This window comes from Anticarsia gemmatalis, chromosome 19 (genome assembly GCF_050436995.1).
Source record: "Anticarsia gemmatalis isolate Benzon Research Colony breed Stoneville strain chromosome 19, ilAntGemm2 primary, whole genome shotgun sequence".
Classification (NCBI taxonomy): Eukaryota; Metazoa; Arthropoda; class Insecta; order Lepidoptera; family Erebidae; genus Anticarsia; species Anticarsia gemmatalis.
Window position 1 is genome coordinate 7,611,795 of NC_134763.1, and position 20,300 is coordinate 7,632,094.

Here is a 20,300-nt window from a genome sequence, read left to right on the forward strand (position 1 = left end):
TGCACCCAGCACCCATCAATATTTTGTTACACCGGCCTGTCAAAACATTATATCGTCGAGACGGTGGCGCAGAAACTGTCTGCCGCCAGAAATAAACTATCTTGTCCCACATAACTGTCGATAACGTCGAGAATAACTATCCAATTAGTAGGGGAAACTTACGAAACAACGTTGTCATAAAGACCTGCGTTAAATATTACAAAACTCATAGGTGTGTTGATAGCTATTGTTTGTTTGTACAGTTGTTTTCTCACACGGTACGTTTTTATTCACTATTTTTTCAAGTTACTTTTTGAAACAAAAAATAGAGAACAAACTCCCTTAGGATACTTCATATCCTGTTATCCAGATGTTCTTAGAACGTATTTTCTTATCGGTGCATAGTAAAAAACCGATTTACAGTCGTCATACGACTTAAGATCTATATCGAGTATAGTTTACTATAAAGGTGGCGTATCACCGCCTCAACATTGGCCACAATCGACCATATATGGAGCAACGCGAGTAACCGCAGGAATAATTAATTGGTCTTTAAGATCCTTGAGCATGAATACGATTAAATAAGTGATCGTTAAAATATTTTGATACAATTACAAGATAACTAGTATTACACTGAACAGTACAACACTGCACATTCGTTCGCTATCGGTTACACTTATCTTATGTTGAATTATCTCATATTATAAACATTGCAGTAAAGTTACAAGTCATAGGACCTTGTTTGCTTAATACGTGCGCGTGTCCTCCTTGTTTGACCTCAGTGCTCCCTCTTTTGCCTGCTGCATAGATAGCAGAGTAACTACGCGTCACGAAACATGTTTCCAACAAAGGAATTTTAGAATCCCAAAGTATTTCTTAAGCAAGAAGTCCTAGTACGTGATCGGGGTGGTAAAATAGCAAAAGCGGTGAATGCCAAACGCGTCTCACCAACTTATACGATAGCGAATATGGTCATAGACGCCGCTGGAGTCGAACCTGCTATCTATGTGCATTGTTACTGTAATGTGTTTACACAGCGATAATGATGAGCGTTGTATGTGCATAGTATAAGTTGCGTTTCGTCTCGTGTGATGAATAAAACATACATTAAAATTACAATGCGGCTTGAACCTAACGATATCCTTGGAAACATGATATGGTAGCTAATTATGAAAATACGGTTGAGGAACCAAAATAAATCAAATAGAAGGCTTTAGAGATACAAACACAAAAAGAGTTAAATGATATAAATGTACAGCTGCGAGGTTATGACTGCATAACAGTTTATAATACAGATGCGCTATTGCACATCGTTTTCCCGTTTCGACAATGTGACTCATACAAAAGATCAGAGTATGCGGGCTCCGCTCTACCTACCAATACCATACAATTAATGATCGATTGCATGACGTCATCGACATTGGCTCATTATAGAAAAACGTGATCTTAGTGTCACGTTTACCTAGAAATATAATATTTATAACAGTGATTTTATGAGTCACTCACTGTACCAACAATGTTTATGTTTCATGCTTGTTTTTTTATATTTGTAGGAACCTTGGCCTCTGAGAGTCGCTGTCGCAAACTTTATTATTATCTGTTTCTTTTGCTGAATTTTGTTTTTCTTATTTCTAAATTTGGCGTTCGTTCACATCGAGGCTAGCATCATGTCTACACTTAAACCTTGACACAAACTGGCCAATATTTTATATTTATCTTGTCTGACTAGTTTATTTATAATTTCTGAAACAGACATGTCATGTTTATAAATAAACTGCACTAGATTCTAAAACAATATTGTTGACGAATACTATCATTGATACGACAGTAACATTAAATACAAAGATGAGGCTATGAGGCTTACATTTTACGACTGACTCTTAAAATGGTCATTATATAGCGATCAAAACACTGATTCAAACCCACGGGTGAAAAGACGAGTTTAAAGTTCAAAATGTTGGTGGTCGAGATTTTTTGTAACAAAAAATGTCGGCAAGATGTTTTAAGTGTTCCGTTGGTTATAAATTGATATTTACGAGTTTTCTTAGAGGCGATAGCCAACCGAATTACGAAGGTCAGATTAAAATTTATCGAACTCGATACTGTCAAATTTTAATGCTCCAATTTTATTTCTAAGAACTTGAAAATCGCTTGAACATAAACAAGCGAAACAATCGAACTAATTTTACATGTTTGTTGAACAATTACGCAACAATATATCGTCTGTTCAACACAATACGTCAAGTAAATCGGTCCATTGAACTGGAATCACAGTCGTACACACCTTAAATAGCAATCTATGAGTTTTTCTATGAGTCATGGCAATTAGATGCTTTAGTTTGTGGTGTTATCCCTTGAACCAGCTAAACCGTGACTCACAGTTCAACGGAAGCAAAACGAAATCGTCACGACTAGTCATCCAGTTTATCCTGACCCACCCTGCACTTCCTTTACTACAAGTATGTAGTATAGTAGTATATAAGTACTAGCTAAACCCGGCAAACGTTGTTGTGCCATATAATAAAAAAAATGTCATTTAGGTATGAAAAAATAGATGTCGGCCGATTCTCATAAATAACGAAAAAGCACAAAAAAAATCATCAAAATCGGTCAAGCCGTTTCGGAGGAGTATGGCAACGAAAACTGTGACGCGAGAATTTTATATATTAGATGTAGTTAGTATGTAGTTCTTGAGAAGCTTTACAATGTGCTCATCCTGGTGACGTCACGCTTCCGATAGGTTTTTTTATGTGTTCGATAAGTTCGTTCGCCGGATGAAGGGTTTTTTTTCAGCGTGCGACGACAGCCATATGTAAAAGTATTCAGGGTTTAACGTCCCCATTGTCAGTTCAATCATTAGTCTCCTTTAAACTTTATTTTACTTTCTTAAATTCTTTGTGGTAGTTTCTTTTGTGTTTAGCTAGGTTTCCATTATAATTTTATTATTGATGTTAATTCATTATACAGTTGTACAACTTTCTATTTGTTATGGTGTTGAAAGATTTTACTTACTCATAATAATATTCTGTTCATTGAAAGGTGTTATTTCTGTGCGAGTATGAGTTTGCAGATTATACAAACTAAAGATATACTAAAGATGTTCCGTTACTAGTAATTACACGTACACACTAAATAATAAAGAGTCTATTCTTAAAATACGTAAATTTCAAATAATAAAAAAAAACAAGAATAATAATCCATTCATCTGTCCCGTATGACAAGATGTAGGTATATACGTGAATGAGGCACGGGAAAATTGTAAGGATCGTACCAAAGACTTTTGACCTCTGCCTACCGCTGTGGGAAAAATGTGTAATATTATGTAGGTATGTGTATTTATGTATTTTTATTAGATAGAGTAACTAATCTCTATAATTCTTTTACAGATTTCAAAAAGGACTGGTCAGACCACGCTCTGTGGTGGCCCACCCGCAACAAATGGCTGTCTCGGCCGAAGCACACCCTGGACCAGTATGGGGTGCACGCAGACGCGGCGCTGCACTTCACCCCCATGCACAAACCCCTCAGAATCCAGCTGCCGGACCTCAGATACATCGACTGCAAGATTGACTTCTCTATTGACACCTTCAGTGCTGTTGTACAACTTTGCAAAAGCCTTGGTAAGTAGTTTTTCTATGTATTTTATTATTTGATCTGCCGGCAGAGTCAATTGTTATTTTAAGCGTTTTTATCATTCATACACGAAAGTTGCATGTAGATAATTTGAGAAGAGCTTCTAGAAAGTTAAAATCTATGAAGGTACTAAGAAATCCTCAGGAAAATGAAATAACAATTCTACAAATACAGTATATTAGTTATATGGAGCAAATACATAGGCACATTTCTGAGGAACTAACGACAAATTTATAGTGTTACCTATATGTTTAAAATAATACGTATTTTAATTAAAATAACGTACCATAGAACACGTATTAGCGAATCCAAAAGGATGTTGATCTGGTTTAATCCAAGTTTTATAAAACCGGTTAGATAATACGTCACTAGCGACTGCCTGCGACTTCGTCTGCGTTAACTTTAGTTTTTCTGTATTCACACAATTTATTATTGTAGATCTTTCAAATAAAAGTTTTTCACCGCCTTTAGGGTTCAAAAATCCTCTCTTTCCCTGCATTCTCTTTAAAACATACATCCCGAACAGCTTTTTGCCTTCAGTAGTTTCGGCTGTGCGTTGCCTGTAACTCAGTAACGGACGAGTTTTATATAGATCGTATTGAGTTACCGTTCACTATACACCGTAGAAGTAAAAACATGACAACAGCACAAAATGTAGGTAGATCTAAATGTCACGTGTGTTTTATAGCGAAACTTTATGTTCTTACACTTTGTAGCGGTTTTATCTCGTTTACGATTGACTTGATGCCTCACACGGCCGGCGAGTATCTTCCTACGTCTAAGGGCGTGTTGAAACTCCGCAGATTGGAGCCGACTGTAGCTGTTGATGTGTTTATGGCTTAATCAGTAATCATAGTGGCGCTCCCAGTCAGTTTACTGGTTTATCTAATTTTGCAACCTTTGTCGGTAATCTCATGCATAGGAAGCGCGGTCTTTATGGAAAATGTTCAGTTTTGTCAGCTTAGTTCTTAAGCAGTGTTTATTACAATATACTATTTTACATACTTAGTAGTATTAGCTATCAACTACTACAAAAAGGTACCTGAAATAAGCCAGATAGAATTCGTTGGAATTAAATATTTCAAATGCCGAATTTTATTCAATGAAAAAATAGGCATGCTTCAAAATATTTTTTTTTCGAAAGATCGATTATGTCCAGCGTCTTTTGGAGCTGACTATACCTTCGTAAATCTATAACTCGCATGATATTTTTAAGCAAACAGTTCGCCACATACAATCAGTTGAATAAGAAAGTTGCCTGTACTATTTATCTCATCCAAATGTTAATGGTCGTAAAGTCAATCAACTCGTAAACGATGTATGCTTGCTTCGAACGACCCATGGAGCTTACACTATCATAATATTTTACTTGTAAGTTATTTATCAAACGCCCTCTATAGTTTTATGGGGGAAACAGAAGCTACTGTTGTTACAAATAATAAGCAGCGTATGTGTAGTTTTAGGAGTTAGTAGATTTTATGACAGCGAACGAAGCCCGGGCTATTATGTATTTCATGTTTCATAGTATTTTTTATTATTAATAATATTTACATCAAGCGTTCCGCAAAATAAGTATTGGATTGACTTTTGCAACACTAATTTGTGTCAATTATATTTTTAAAATATTTATTTTCTTCCAGGTATAAGGCATCCAGAAGAGCTTTCCCTCTGCTATCCTCTCGAACCTTCTCACCTGAAACAGAACTACCAGAACTTGAAAGAAGCAAAGAGAATAAAATCCACGCAGCCTCCAGACACGAACACATTCATTGCAGCCACCAGAGGTTCTTCTAACAGCTTGGACAGGTCTAACGGACCGTGTCCAGCTACACCACCCCCACCGAGATCACTCTCCGCTACCCCAGTAGCTTCACAACAGGTTAGTTTTGATAAGGACCCAAAAACCTACCTTGTAGAACTCCTAGAATCAAACTTTTGTAAATAGCATTTACTAGGCTATTTGGGCAGGTTTAACTTTACTATTTTACTTACTAAATATTTTACTTTTTTATGTTCTCAATCTTTTGTTTATAAAATTCTTAAATCACCCGTAATAATCAGTCTCTACGACACATGCGTATTGTTTCAAACGCTTAATCACAATCAACTTAAGTAGTTAACAAGGAAATCGCGGAGATCCTTAAGGACGAAAATAGTTGTTCAAAGGACAGCTTCAATTTCATAAATTACTGCACATGCAAGCAACTGAGCAATATTTATGTGTGCATGAGATCACTCAAGTAAAGCAGTTATTTATAGCCGTTTTTATTTTGCAGTTTTTTGTAAACAATGTTGCAAGAAAAATGCATCTGTTTCATGTCTTAAATTGTTTATGTTATAATCGTAAATTGTTCGTTTTGCATACACATTTGCTTGTTTGAATGTGAATACTTCAAAATACTCTAAATATTCCGTCGCTAAATTGTGCACCCCCGGTTTCTGAGGTAGTTTATGAATTCAAGAGCGTTTAAACTCATATAAAAACTACCATTAAACGTACTCGGAAACCGGGCAGTAGACTCGTGTTTTCTTTTGCTTGTTTTCTGGATGGTAACTAGAAATTCGTGTATTTAAAAATGATTTATATTCATTGAAAATAGAACAAGCTTAATTCGGTAATTGATACTTTAGACTATCTTCTACCGCTATCATTATATTTTGTTCTTCTAGAATGGCACACTCCGTCGCTACGGTGGCGTGTACAGCACACAGAGTGACGGCTCCAGCGACGGCGGGTACTGCGGCACTCCGCCCCGGGCTGCCTCCATGGACGCCCTGGACGCCCTCGCCGAGGTCTCCCTCGCTGACTCCCCTATTGAACCTGACAGCCAGTCCAGGGAGTCTTTGTTGACGCCCAAGTCTCTGATGGAAAGAGCCAGAATGAATGTTGGGTTAGTATTCATTAAAAATTGATGATACTAATATTAATTTTAGCGAAACATAACTTGAACTTAAATTTGCATTGCCCAACTAGAGGGCTACGTAGATCGCTACAAAACTTAATGCTCTGTAGAATTGAATATCACTTTAACTGTTTTCCTTTCCCCCATCTACATTTCACTTACGTTAATTTCAAGTGAACTTCTTTTTATAAAATTTGTCTGTATGAACAATTGGGATTCAAAGCAATTATTTTGTAGAACAGCTACACATCTACACCAACTTCTTTGTAAGTATCAAAGACCTTCAAATAACATTATATTCGTCCAACAGATGGCTGGACTCATCTCTCTCAGTGATGGAGCAGTACGTCCGCGAGTGGGACACGCTTCAGCTGCGGTTCAAGTTCTACTCGTTCTTCGACCTGACGCCGCGGTCCCACGACGCGCCGCGCCTCAACCAGCTGTACCAGCAGGCTCGCTGGCAGATCCTCAACCAGGAGGTCCAGTGTACTGAGGAGGAGATGCTGCTTTTTGCTGCGCTACAGGTACTTTTGTAGCTCACTTTTTGGACTATTATTCTCTTAAGAGAATATTTAATAACTTCTAGAGTATCAAATTTTTACGTGCTAATTTCGTACTTTACCAAATGTTTTTTAGTTATGATATTATTTAGCTATCTGTGAGTAAACGAAAACTGAACTCAAGATTTCTGTTCCACAACACCACGCAAATTAACTGTAACCTGCACCTATATATAAAACAATAGCGCGATTTTGTAAAGTCACTACAGTATTGAGAGTTTGACTTTTATCATGTACTGCAAAAAAATTGTTCTAGTTCAATCTGTTTTCATACAAAATTTCTCGATATCTAGCCGGTTGATCTCACTCACGCAATTTTTTAAGCCAAATTATAATTGACTAATAATACCATCTCTCTACAGCTGCAAATCGAGCTACAAACCCTCGCAGGAGGTAGCGCGGACGCGGCTGACGGAGCCGGTGCCAGTGCTGCAGCAGCTCCAGAAGACGAGATCGATGCAGCACTCTGCGAGCTGCAAGCGCAACTAGAAGGAGGCCCGGCGCCCAGGCATGACATCACACATGTGCCTGAACTTGCCGGCTACCTCAAATACCTGAGGTGAGAATATAGAGCAGTTTCTATAGTCGTTAATACTACTATCGACAGCTGGATATTCTACAGATTTGTTTAAAAATTGATCAGCGCCCCTAGCGTATCGCGTTAGAACTTTTTTTACAGGTAATTTTTAAATGTCAAACGTTTGCTATTCAATAGTACCGAGTGTAGAAAATCGCGCCACTGTCAAGATCGACCCGTATAATCATAAATGTAATAAAGTATACTAAATATGGCGCTTGCAAGACATTTCCTATTCAATCTTAATATTGTATGTATTACGTTGTTTTATTTCTATATCCTATTATAGTATAATGAAGACTTATTCAATGTGTAATTAAGATACCTGAATCTTTAATTTATCATCTATTTTAATATCCATACATTTTAATTTTCATATACTTATTCATTTCATCTATAATTTCATGTTTAACATATTTTATCTTTATCTAAGTATTAAAAAACATTTCTATAATAGTATCCATAATAGTATATTATTATATGTGTATTTACAAGATATTTTGTTTGTGTCACCATGGCGTGCGGCGGGCAGCAAGTGTAACAACGATTACTGTACCATCGCGTAAGATATTTGTTGTTGCCCCGTACATACACTACTAAATATAACTTAATACTAAATTGTATGACATTCGATAAAGATACGACACGCATTTTATCATTTGCCGTAGAGCATTTGTCATGCTATAGTCCAACAACTTAGTAAAAAGTATTGCATACAAAGTTCGCGGCTGGCGTAGATGTACTAAATTCTGAGTATGGAACACCAGTAACCCACGGTATTATGCAGCTGACGGTGGCCTATTTACTACAGCTACATTATTTAATTTAGATAAAGAACGTTCGGATACATCGAATAGTTGGTTAAGTATCATGACTGATGGATGCCTGGAGGTCGACGACGTCAAGGGAGACTGTAGAGGTGCATTGTAGATCTGCAGGATTGTCATAATACAGTCAACGTTTGTAATCAATTGAGATAACATTTTGGGGGATCTTAGCTCTGCATTCGAGTAGATTTTTTTTTTACCAGTGAACGCATAGACGTCATCAACAATGCGTGACGTATCTTTATTAAATGTGCCACTTGTCCAACGTAAATATCACACTTTAATTATTTACTGTTGTATTCACTAATACTTACTCCATGTATTTTGTATTAACTTCTTATAACTGTCTGTATACTACTCTATCTACTGACTACCTAACGATTTGATAGCACCGACATAGTTTTTGTCCTCCTTCATTTAAATAGGCGAGAAAAGGACGGAGGATATTATATAAACATTAAATATAAATATGCTTATTTTTTATTACTTTAAAAATCTCTTTTTGCCTTTTAATAAATTTATTCCATGTACCTATTAGGGGCGAGCCTATTGTAGGTTGACTAATAACCATACGATAAATATAAATAAAATTATTAATTTCCATTTATGTGTAAAGTAAACAGAACATTATTCCTGATAATATCTTGTGTTAGGGGAAAATGCAAAACATAATGTCCAAATACGTCGAAATATTTTGTTGATTGCATTCAACACCTACATTATATACTTACATAAGTTTTGTTATTTATTTATCCTTATTTATTTATAATTCTAATTATATATGCGCATTAACATTTATTAAATATTATGTTCCTCTGTTTTCTAAATGTAGAGTTTATCCTTTTAAACCAATATGTATGTAGTATCGAATTAATTTGTAGTAAAAACTGTAATGGTGATATTGGTATTGGCAAAAGAAAAAATATATTTAATCCACCAACTCAAGACTGGAAGATGGTTGCACAACAAAAAAAAAGAGTTAAAGGCAATTTTTGATGATGTCTATTATTAATAATTTTATTATGTTCATTCAAGTACCTATATTAATATATGAAAACCCACTTGCAACAACAGTATAAACTATAATTTAATTTTCTAATATTGCTCATTGCACATCTAAACTCAATCTAATAATAGTGTCATATATTTATGTCAAATAGGTATACCTCTTTGATAAACATCCCTTGTCGTTCCTGAGATTATAATCTACAACGAAACCAAATTTTAAACGCGTTTCCACGTTTATAATATTAGTGCTCATGTACACGTTACAGGCCCAAGCGGTTCACTCTGAAGGCCTACAAGCGCGGGTGGATCTCGTGTCGCGATGGCATGTTGCGTATACACTCGTCACGGGAGGCCGCTGCTAAGGGAGACCCACCTTCATACGCTGTCGAACTAAGAGGAGCTGAGGTAATACATACTAACTTTCTTTTAGATTTCGATGTAGCTTTGGCTGACTTATGTGAGACGCTGAAGTCATAAGTCAAATCATCTCAGAAACTGATTAACCCATTGACCACCACGACCGGCTATATTTTTGTCGACATTTGCCGACGAAGGCGTCCTGAGTCTTGCAGCCGATCTTGGCGGTCAAGGGGTTAAGGTTTTTGATTAAATAGGTACTAACGGTTTTTTATGGCGAAGGTTAGGATATTCACTGATGTAATTTATTCTATTCAGGTGACTCCAGACGCTCACCCCGCGTCCGGTCGCTACAGCATCAAGTTGGAGATCCCTGCCGAAGATGCCATGCACGAGATGTGGCTCAAATGCGAGAATGTAAGTAATTGTTACTATCATATTCATATTTGACTTTGTTGCCCACAAAAAATACGTGCACGCTTGCTAAGTGCGTACGTATACCTACGTCATCATATTATCCTTTACGACGACCCGCGACGAAAACTTTTAAATCAGCGACAGCCAACTTTTTTTGACTGGGTTTTAAACAATCAATTACGTACTTATATAAAGTCGTTGAACTTGAAATACCGTCGCTAATGATCAATTGTATCTCGCAGGAGGACCAGTACGCGGAGTGGGTGGCGGCGGCCCGGCTGGGCGCGCGGGGCCGCTCGCTGGCGGACGCGGCGTTCGGCGCCGAGGCGGCGGCCGTGAAGGCGCTGCTGACGCTGCAGCGCCCGCAGCCCGCCGCCGCGCTGCAGCAGCAGGCGCTGCCGCACCTCGACCACCTGCAGCCCGACAACTACCTCGCGCCGCGCTTCCTCAAGAAACTCAAGGGCAAGGTACGAGCGACTACCTTGTTTATTTTAATTTGATGTTTTCTACTCGTTATTTATTAGTATCAGAGTGAAAAAAAATCCACCTATGACTATTTTTAACTGTTAGTGACATTTCTTCCACCGTTCGTTTCAAATGCACTAGAAAATGGAAAATAAGTGAATTAATATTGATATCGGAAATCCGCATCAAACCAGGATATAAAAACAAAATCAAATTGCGCTGTATCTTTCTATCTATTAAAACTTTTAATCTTATTTCAGTTCACCCAACGCGTGCTAGAAAGTCACGCCAACGTAAAAGAGCTGCCTCTCCTGGAAGCGAAGCTGCAGTACATCAAGACCTGGCAGAACCTCCGCGACTACGGACAGACCATGTTCATTGTGCGGTTCATGGGCCACAAGCGAGATGAGATCATCAGCATCGCTAACAACAGGATCATGAGACTCGACCCCAACACTGGAGACCATATCAAGACTTGGCGGTTTAGTACCATGAAGGTGAATATTGTGAATATTTTAGGAAGTACCCACATATCTACTTGCTAAACAACCAACTGTATTTTTCATTACATTTTTCTTACAACCTCTAGAAGTGTTTTATAGAAGATTTAAGAAGATTATAAACATGTAATACTGTAGTATATAACCGAACTTTAAAGATACGATACAAAAGTAACACTGCCTATAAACAAAACCAAGAACTTTCGAAACTGAGCAAGTGTAAAAATTTGGATAGTTTAATGTTTATCGTTTGTTTGTTTCAGGCGTGGAACGTAAACTGGGAGATCAAGCACATGATGGTACAATTCGAAGAAGGTAACATAATCTTCTCAGTGCAATCAGCTGACTGCAAGGTAGTGCACGAGTTCATCGGAGGTTACATCTTTTTGTCCATGCGCTCCAAGGACGCCAACCAGACGCTCAACGAAGAGCTGTTCCACAAACTCACCGGAGGCTGGACGTAAACAAAACCTTCAACAACCTAGATAAATAAGCTATCAAATTAACTAATAAACAACCACAAGAACTGTATCAACGTATCAAAGTGCAATAATAAAATAAATCTTTGAATACCCTCCATCCAATTCTTGTTGTTGCACAAAATTATATAATTTTTAGATAAGCTTTCTATAACTTTATGAATTTTAATCGACAATTTTATATTAAATGCCAAGGGCCGGTATTTTATAATTTATCTACTTTTGTTAAAACTATTGTGTGCGTTCGCGCAGCGGAATGTTGTTGAATTTAAAGATATTAATTATGCAGATATTTAGTGTATGACGTCGTATAATTGTGTATGGTAAAAAAAAAATTGTGTACGCAGCCATTGTGGAGAAATTCACCAAAAACTGATTCCGCTGGGCGAACGTTGTCCTGGCGGAACTTATTTTAATCCATAGACTTTAGAAGAAAAGAGGTGTGTCCAAAAATTAGTGTGTATTTGTGTGTAATTGTGTATGTATGAATAAAATGAGTGCATGCATAAACTTCGGAGAAATTCAAGTTTCCGCTACGCGAACGTTTGGCCATTAGCTAGTTTTCATATAAAGCGCTTACATAGAGAGCTGTAGATTTTTACATACGTTGTTTTGAATTTGTTTATATTTGTTTAAAAAACAGATTTAGAAAAAATCGTAGGGCTTAAAAGATAAAAATATAAACGTAAAATACACTTAATAGGTCTTAGTTCTTAAAGTATGCACTTTGGGGTCTAGATTTTCACGTTTATACAAACCTTGTAAGTATCTGAAACATGTTGCCAAGTATCAATGATGTTCCGTTAGTAATTAAAGAGTTAAAGGACAATTTTACCATGAATAGATCACTGTTTACAAAACAGTCAAATATCACGACGTTCTAAAGGAATTGCATGGTAAAATGTATGCCAAAAATTAGTTTATTCATTCAACTATTCACATGCAAAATTTCATGTCATTAAATTTAGTAATTAAAGAAATCAATTAAAATACTGACGAAGCATCGAAAACCTACATAACCCGACCAAGTTCGGATAGCTACAAAAAAGCGGCCCAGCCATATATCTAAGAGACGTTCTTAACCTTCCAATATAGTATTTACTAATATGGTACAGTTCCGTACACAAGCGTTAGGAAAAAATAAAACAATTGCATTTCTTGAATTAAAAATATTTTTTTAATAATAACCCAACTATCTACGATAAAAACAAATCTTCAATTAACAAGTACTTTTTTTTCTATTTAAATATCCGTGTACCTACAAAAATTTTTTTTATTAAGTACATACTTAATTATGTTTCATTACACACTTAAATAAGTAATTATAATAACGTTAACAAACGCTTGCAACGACAGCAATAAACTTAAATTTGTTTTAACTAACATTTGGTGTACAAAAATAAATGACCTTTAAATTATATCGAAACAACAATTGTGTTATCACCTATACCAATTCAATACCGGTATTATACGGTAAATTTTGGGATGTTACCTAAATATATTGCATGGACGCTTTTTTGTAGCTATCCGAACTTGGTCGGGTTATGTAGGTTTTCGATGCTTCGTCAGAATTTTAATTGATTTCTTTAATTACTAAATTTAATGACATGAAATTTTGCATGTGAATAGTTGAATGAATAAACTAATTTTTGGCATACATTTTACCATGCAATTCCTTTAGAACGTCGTGATATTTGACTGTTTTGTAAACAGTGATCTATTCATGGTAAAATTGTCCTTTAACTCTTTAATTACTAACGGAACATCATTGATACTTGGCAACATGTTTCAGATACTTACAAGGTTTGTATAAACGTGAAAATCTAGACCCCAAAGTGCATACTTTAAGAACTAAGACCTATTAAGTGTATTTTACGTTTATATTTTTATCTTTTAAGCCCTACGATTTTTTCTAAATCTGTTTTTTAAACAAATATAAACAAATTCAAAACAACGTATGTAAAAATCTACAGCTCTCTATGTAAGCGCTTTATATGAAAACTAGCTAATGGCCAAACGTTCGCGTAGCGGAAACTTGAATTTCTCCGAAGTTTATGCATGCACTCATTTTATTCATACATACACAATTACACACAAATACACACTAATTTTTGGACACACCTCTTTTCTTCTAAAGTCTATGGATTAAAATAAGTTCCGCCAGGACAACGTTCGCCCAGCGGAATCAGTTTTTGGTGAATTTCTCCACAATGGCTGCGTACACAATTTTTTTTTTACCATACACAATTATATGACGTCATACACTAAATATCTGCATAATTAATATCTTTAAATTCAACAACATTCCGCTGCGCGAACGCACACAAAACTATTATCCTCTCAAGCGCCCGGCCACCGTGTCACGGTTGAATGTTCTACCCCCGTCAAGCGTCCCGCCACCGTGGTACGGCAAAACGATCTTACATTTAAAAAACGTAAAAACGAAATGCTAAACCTATGTTTATCCCTTTCAAACATATTTGACATTGAAGCTGATGAAATGAGACGACGATCTAATGCACACACTTGAATAAGTGGTTGATATAGGCCAGAGAGCACCTTAAACAACATCTGACCCAACGACATGTTCCTTTATGACCAATATTGTAAATCCTTTTTTTAACTAATTTTAAAGATTTGAGTATATTTTACAGTTGGATTTTAATGTCATTATTCATTAACTACACGATAAGACCTTTCGTCATATAATTTTTTTTGCCTAAAAATATTTATTAGACTTTCTTCAAACACATGGCTAAAGCACACAATATTCAGGTTAAATCGACTATTGTACTACCACTATCAAATATTATTTGTGGTTTATTTTTTTAATCTATAGCAAATTTTATGTAGATTTCAAATATATAAGGTATGACTAGGGTGTTAGTATTAAAATATGACGGAATCGGCGCTTAAACGCCAACCGCCAATTCAATTTCGCGCGCCATTTTAGGCCTGGACGCTTAACGGTATATTTGAATTTTGACGTTGGGGCGCTCGAGAGGTTATTTAATGTTAGTGTGAGTATGGCCTTGTGAGATGTGCCTTCAGGAACTAATCGGACGAGTAACAATGTTCGTCCATATTTTTGTACCAAGAGCGAATGCTTTCATGATATTCTATACTATTTGAAACATTTACTTTAGATGTAGTGCTTCCAGTAAGTGTGTAGCGATCTTGTGAATGCCAAATATATGAGTTTTACGCAGAACATTGACAAATAAAAATGCTTCCATACATTTTACATCACTTTATTTCTTTAGCTTAAGATACATGGTTTCATGAGCTTTTTAGTATTTGAATAAGTTTTAATATTCTTAATATAGTGTAACTGAAGATCCTCTATGAAGTGCCATTAGTAACACAACACCTCGGATGTGCGACTGCGACTCATTGGTGCTTACAGACAGGTGTTTGACCGCGTGGCCTTAATATATAAGAGATTGTCATACGTTTTATTTCTTTTTCATTGTAAATAACATCGGTTAGGCATTAATACCAGTGTAGAATTAATTTTAATGATACTTTGCTTCATGTTGTATACCTAATTGCATAGATTATGTGTATTTTATTATTGTTGACTACTAGTCTCATCGAGACCGCATATGATGCCGTCACTTTTATTTAAGTATGAAATAGAATAATTATATGAGTATTAACATTATATGCCTTATTTTATCGAGGATACTTTGTACAGATTGTACGTACACTTAATAAGAGTGTTTGTAAATGAATGATGAAATAAATGTTAATTAATAACACCTGCTTGTTTTATTTAATATTTTAAATGCTAGCGGCTTAGGCCGGCTCTAGTATAATTTATCCTATTAATTCCGATCCCATGAGGATTTGATCTCATCAATCCCATACAAACTTTGTCCCGAGTGACAAAGACAGAGAAAAAAATATACAGTTTAGTTAAGTTGTTCAAAACTTATGCATACATTTTGATGATTCATTTTTATTTACATACATTTATGATGGAACGGAATGTTTCAAACATATTTCTAAAGAACGTATTTAGACACGAACTGTATAGAACGCGCCATAACTGGCAAGATGGCGCCTCAGATACGGGGAGAGGTCAGGTTTGACGGGAGGTGCTGTGTTTACAACCACGCCTGCGCCGGCCACCGCGTTTATAGAATACTGATCCGTTTTCTCGGTCCAAACAACCTTGGGCATCGAGCCATACTCGTACTCTTCAACTGTTATCATTTCTGCCTGAGTACCGCTTGCGTTGGTAAATGCAACCAGTTTATTTCCTGTGGAAAATGCAAATAAAAAGATTTCATTGTAATGAGCAATGTTATAACGTTGTAAACTTACTGGTTTTCAACAATGCGTGCTCTGTGCGGTAAATAATTCTCATATATAAATAAAAATAAATAAAATTATATTATCGGACATCTCTCACACGGTCATTTGATTCCAAACTAAGAGCTTATACTATAACATACTTATATACTTCTAAGTACTAAAATAGATAAGTTGACAACCAGGCTCAGAACAAATGCTCGTGCTCATCACACAAAATTTGTCCCCGATGGGTTTCGAACCCACCACACACTGCGCCATTTGCTTGCTGAGTGCATCATAACATTTTGTAACAAACTAATTGAACTACTGCTCACCTAGACTGATGATGGCCGCCGGAGGAGTACTAAAACAGGTGACCAGTTCCAACTTAGAGTCCACATCAGGTCTGAATCTATAGAAATGGTTGAAGTAATTCTGTGAACAATATATATGTCCTTTGAACGACACGAGATTAGCTGGCCGTATGTTTGTTTCAACCATCAAGTGCCAATCTTCCTTGTCACCATCATAGAAGCGGTATATGTTCTTGTGACCAGCGCAATACACATGGCCTTTATGCGCACAGAGTGATGGACTCTGAACATAGTCAGGAAACCTCGCAAGCGATCGAAGACCACGAAGGTTCAAGTCATATGCAGACGCAGAGTTCAATGTTACCCTGCAAACGAAATAATTACAAATATATTATTCAATTATATTCATTCAATTTGTCGCAAAAGCTCAACAATTAGACAGAACAGGAATCATAACATATAGATACTACTGTCAGCCCTCGGAATCAATAAAAAAACTACTTTTCAAACATATTCCTACCAAAATAAAATAAAACCACAACATGGCCAAAGCTGGCGACACATGAGTGCAACTAAAGAAAAATAAAGAAAAACTAAAATACGAATGATAAAAGGCACGATCACATGCAAAATGAACTACCTACCTACGTAAAGAAAGCAATGGACGTAATTGTACAAAACACATTGAAGTCTGCTTATAGATTAAACATGTCAACTGATTACAAAAACAATCAGTTTATATTTATCAGAATAAACTCTTTAAGAGCAATCAGTTTTTTACATTATATTTAAATGTTTATATTAGTTCAATGTTTAAAAGTTATTTTGAGTGTGCTAGTTAAGTATGAATTATAAAAACTTTTGCTTAAATGAATCTCAAGCAGATCAATGGATTCAATAAAAAATTTATAATTTTGGATAAAAAACAGAGTTATTCTGCTGCAGTTTATTGTAACCTGCTGCTGCGTGATGGCTCTGGGACAAGATATGGCGTGAACGAAAGCCTTGAAGGTGCACAGTCCCCAGAGGCTGAAATATAAATATGCACAGAATAATAACTGAGTTGAATTTGTATATTTATTTTATGTCTGGCATTTCCTTAGCTATCTTAGTTGTTGAAACTGCTCCTACAGCGCTTAAAGTTGATCAAATCCTTAGTAACCAGTGCATATTGAATTTTAAAATAACTGTTTATTTTTGGTTTCTGTTGTCTTGTCTTTCTGTCTTTTTGCCAAAACGTAATGGCACTTGGTAATTTTCTAACTAGTTTCAGATGTATTTTATAAAATTTTGTTTTCCCTATAATAGTTATTAACAACTATTCTTTATTATATTAATAATGACAAACAAACATCCCGAGCCACTCTACAAGTTGAGTAACTACAGCCTTAGAGCTCCATCAGCCTTTCATGTTTTAAGCGGTTTTTTCTTTTTGGTAACCTTAGGAAGACTAATGCATAACCATACCCGTTAAAGCAATATGTAACAGGTAGTACCTAACTCAATTTAACTGCCATATGAACTGAACTGAAACTTAAAACAGTTAAATAATACATAAGAAATTAAACAAAGCCCTTTAAAAAATGATATGTTAAGTCACCTTTGTTTTATGCTAGTAAGGTTGTGATATTGTCTGGGCTCCAGGTAAATAAATAGACACTGCCAAATAAATATTGAAGTTCTAAGAATATTAAAATTCTTCTACACTACAAAAATAATATCTATGATGAAGTTTGGCAACAAATTAGTAAAAAATGTTAATTTAAACAAAATTTCGCATGACGACACCTGCGGCCAAGCATAAGTTGTACGGTTTAAAAGAGATGATGTAGCCAGAGCTATGGACTCATGCTATTAATTCAAAAACCTATAGTTTGCCTTAAGTAATTGTTAACACTGTTTAGTAAAATTAACCTGCCAGCTGTGCATACAATGTAGCAAAGCCTTACAGCGCAATAATTCAATATATTCTTGAAACTGTTCCTGATCCTGTCAGCCTTCCCGATGTGACTGTTGGACATACAAGTACCATAAAATATTTAACGCATAGCCAATATTCTGTTAATACTGTTATAAAAATATGCATCTTAGCCCTATAGCCAGCATTTATAAAACTAACCTAAACCCACCTACTCCACCGACGAGGAAAATCTCATTTCCAAGTATGACAGCTCCACAATGTCGTCTTATGGGTAACTGTACTCTTTGATGATCCCATTCATTTGTTATAAGGTCATAAATGTTCACACCTCGCCAAAAAGAGCCTGTGCCTCTGCCGTGCTCACCACTTGCAACTACAAGCTTAGTCAGCCCCCAAGGCACGACAATCCAGCCCCACAAGTTCTTCTCTGCTACTTCAACCCATTTGTTGAATCCATTTCCATCAAATGAGTACACACAGTGTGGGTTTGTAGGAGTGTATGGATCTTCACTTGTAAAATTCAGTGTTACAAATGGTTTGTATTCTAGTAAACGTTTTATGCTATGAGTGACTAAGTCCAGCACCTCTTTATAAACTCTCTCAGTGAACATTTCACATATTGCAGTCTTATTTTTCTTAATCTCTCTGGCAGATATTTTGTAGGTTGTTACAATATAATGAAGACAGTCAATTATTTTCTCAGCAAGACTGTTTTCATGACGTTTCATAAGTCGTTTCATTGTGTTAAGTTCCCATTTGTTGATTTTGTCCATGTCTAAACAGCCAAGTATATAAAGCAGTGAATCAGCTCCAGTTTGCTTTAATGTCACCCACTCAAAGCCAAATTCAAATACTTCTATCTCTGTATCAGCCCTCAAATATGGGTGTGATAAGTACCAGCCAAGCTTCTGTATTGATCCTATGTGCTCTGGCTTCATTTCTTTGAATGAGTACAAAGCATAGGTTGCAACCTTCTCTACTAATTTAGGAAAAGAACCTTTCTCAGCAACAGTCATGGTATCTGCCCAGTTGTTCAATGCTAAGCAATAACCCAGCTTGTATTCTATTTGTTTTGTGAGTTCTGTAATCTGCAGGAAATTCGCTGACTCAGCAAGTTCACTTAACTCATCCATAGAATACATTTTCAAATCAATGAATCCCCTCCCCATATATTCTAAGATTATTTTCATTGCTCCAGATGAAACCACCTGTAAAGTAAAACATATACATTGAACTGATCCAACCGATAGTAATAATAAGTACTAAAGAGAACACTATTTCATTAGCAAGTACACACTTCATGTTATTTTAACATTTATTAGTTCTAAGTTGGTCAGAACAAATGGAAATACAATGTACCTTAATACTACCATTCATTACTGATTTCGACCAATTTAGGTATTAATAAAATCGAGAAACCATATGATTTGAAAGACATAGTAGTAGTATAGTTACTATGAAATCACATTTATTATAGAAGTCCAGACATTTTATTTAAAATAAGCACAAATAATATATTGTAAATACTTACGCTAATACGTATTTTATTTTTCTCCTTTTCAATGTAATTCCCGCTAAACATAGCGCGAAAATAATCGCTATATTCACAAAGAAGGGCTTTATTTGTTTTAAAAACTTTATCCTCCACTAATAACATTACATCTGCAGCCTCCGCCATCTCTATTTATTAAATTAAACTTATACACTTGTAATCTAACACTTAATGAGTGACCTTAGCCATACAAATCAAATGGCTGAGGCATAACAGGTACCTAATCATCAATAAAATTCATCAATATAATGAAATTGACGAGCGACGATATAGATTTTATCTCACATCACATTGGCATTTAGCGCCTTTCTTATATTTGACAAACTTGAATGAAACTGACAATTGTCAATTTCCCAGCTGGATTGACAATAAATTCAATAATTTATTTTTTAAATAGTCCGTTTACTGGTCTTCCTGTGATCTAGCTGATTTTAGCACTTTTGCAGTTTTGACTTTTGAGCCTCAATTTAATAGTAAATCAGTTTGATGTTACATACTAAAATAAAAAA

General features: G+C 35.8%; 2 protein-coding genes across 5 annotated transcripts; one reads left to right on the forward strand and one right to left on the reverse strand.

Moving 5' to 3' along the window:
- Positions 1–3,366: 3,366 nt before the first annotated feature.
- Positions 3,367–12,928, forward strand: Fit1 (Fermitin 1). Of its 2 annotated transcripts, XM_076127111.1 has the most exons (11): positions 3,367–3,599; positions 5,253–5,491; positions 6,283–6,503; positions 6,826–7,039; positions 7,438–7,634; positions 8,185–8,214; positions 9,754–9,892; positions 10,163–10,261; positions 10,504–10,728; positions 10,987–11,223; positions 11,490–12,928. In XM_076127111.1, the coding sequence occupies exons 1-11, from the start codon at positions 3,491–3,493 to the stop codon at positions 11,688–11,690; spliced, it is 1,911 nt and encodes a 636-aa protein (XP_075983226.1). In that variant the 5' UTR covers positions 3,367–3,490; the 3' UTR covers positions 11,691–12,928. The 2 variants fall into 2 exon arrangements, with proteins under 2 accessions (XP_075983226.1, XP_075983227.1); XM_076127112.1 differs by lacking the exon at positions 8,185–8,214.
- A 2,026-nt stretch (positions 12,929–14,954) lies between these two features.
- Positions 14,955–20,210, reverse strand: LOC142981305 (kelch-like protein 15). Of its 3 annotated transcripts, none has more exons than XM_076127114.1 (5): positions 19,771–20,210; positions 18,438–19,447; positions 18,233–18,328; positions 16,340–16,683; positions 14,955–15,970 (listed from the first exon to the last, which is right to left on the reverse strand). In XM_076127114.1, the coding sequence occupies exons 1-5, from the start codon at positions 19,915–19,917 to the stop codon at positions 15,726–15,728; spliced, it is 1,842 nt and encodes a 613-aa protein (XP_075983229.1). In that variant the 5' UTR covers positions 19,918–20,210; the 3' UTR covers positions 14,955–15,725. The 3 variants fall into 3 exon arrangements, with proteins under 3 accessions (XP_075983229.1, XP_075983230.1, XP_075983231.1); XM_076127115.1 differs by lacking the exon at positions 18,233–18,328 and adding an exon at positions 17,275–17,347 and having other exon boundaries at positions 18,448–19,447; positions 19,771–20,209; XM_076127116.1 differs by lacking the exon at positions 18,233–18,328 and having other exon boundaries at positions 19,771–20,206.
- Positions 20,211–20,300: the final 90 nt, after the last annotated feature.

Bases quoted from the DNA above. Each gene is read 5' to 3' on its own strand.
- Fit1 (XM_076127111.1), top strand. From the start codon at position 3,491: ATGCACAAACCCCTCAGAATCCAGCTGCCGGACCTCAGATACATCGAC. The intron at 7,040-7,437 runs GTACTTTTGTAG...ATCTCTCTACAG, and splicing joins TGCTTTTTGCTGCGCTACAG to CTGCAAATCGAGCTACAAAC. The intron at 7,635-8,184 runs GTGAGAATATAG...TGCGGCGGGCAG, and splicing joins GGCTACCTCAAATACCTGAG to CAAGTGTAACAACGATTACT.
- LOC142981305 (XM_076127114.1), bottom strand. From the start codon at position 19,917: ATGGCGGAGGCTGCAGATGTAATGTTATTAGTGGAGGATAAAGTTTTT. The intron at 19,448-19,770 runs GTAAGTATTTAC...TTTACTTTACAG, and splicing joins AAAATAAAATACGTATTAGC to GTGGTTTCATCTGGAGCAAT. The intron at 15,971-16,339 runs GTGAGCAGTAGT...CATTTTCCACAG, and splicing joins GGCGGCCATCATCAGTCTAG to GAAATAAACTGGTTGCATTT.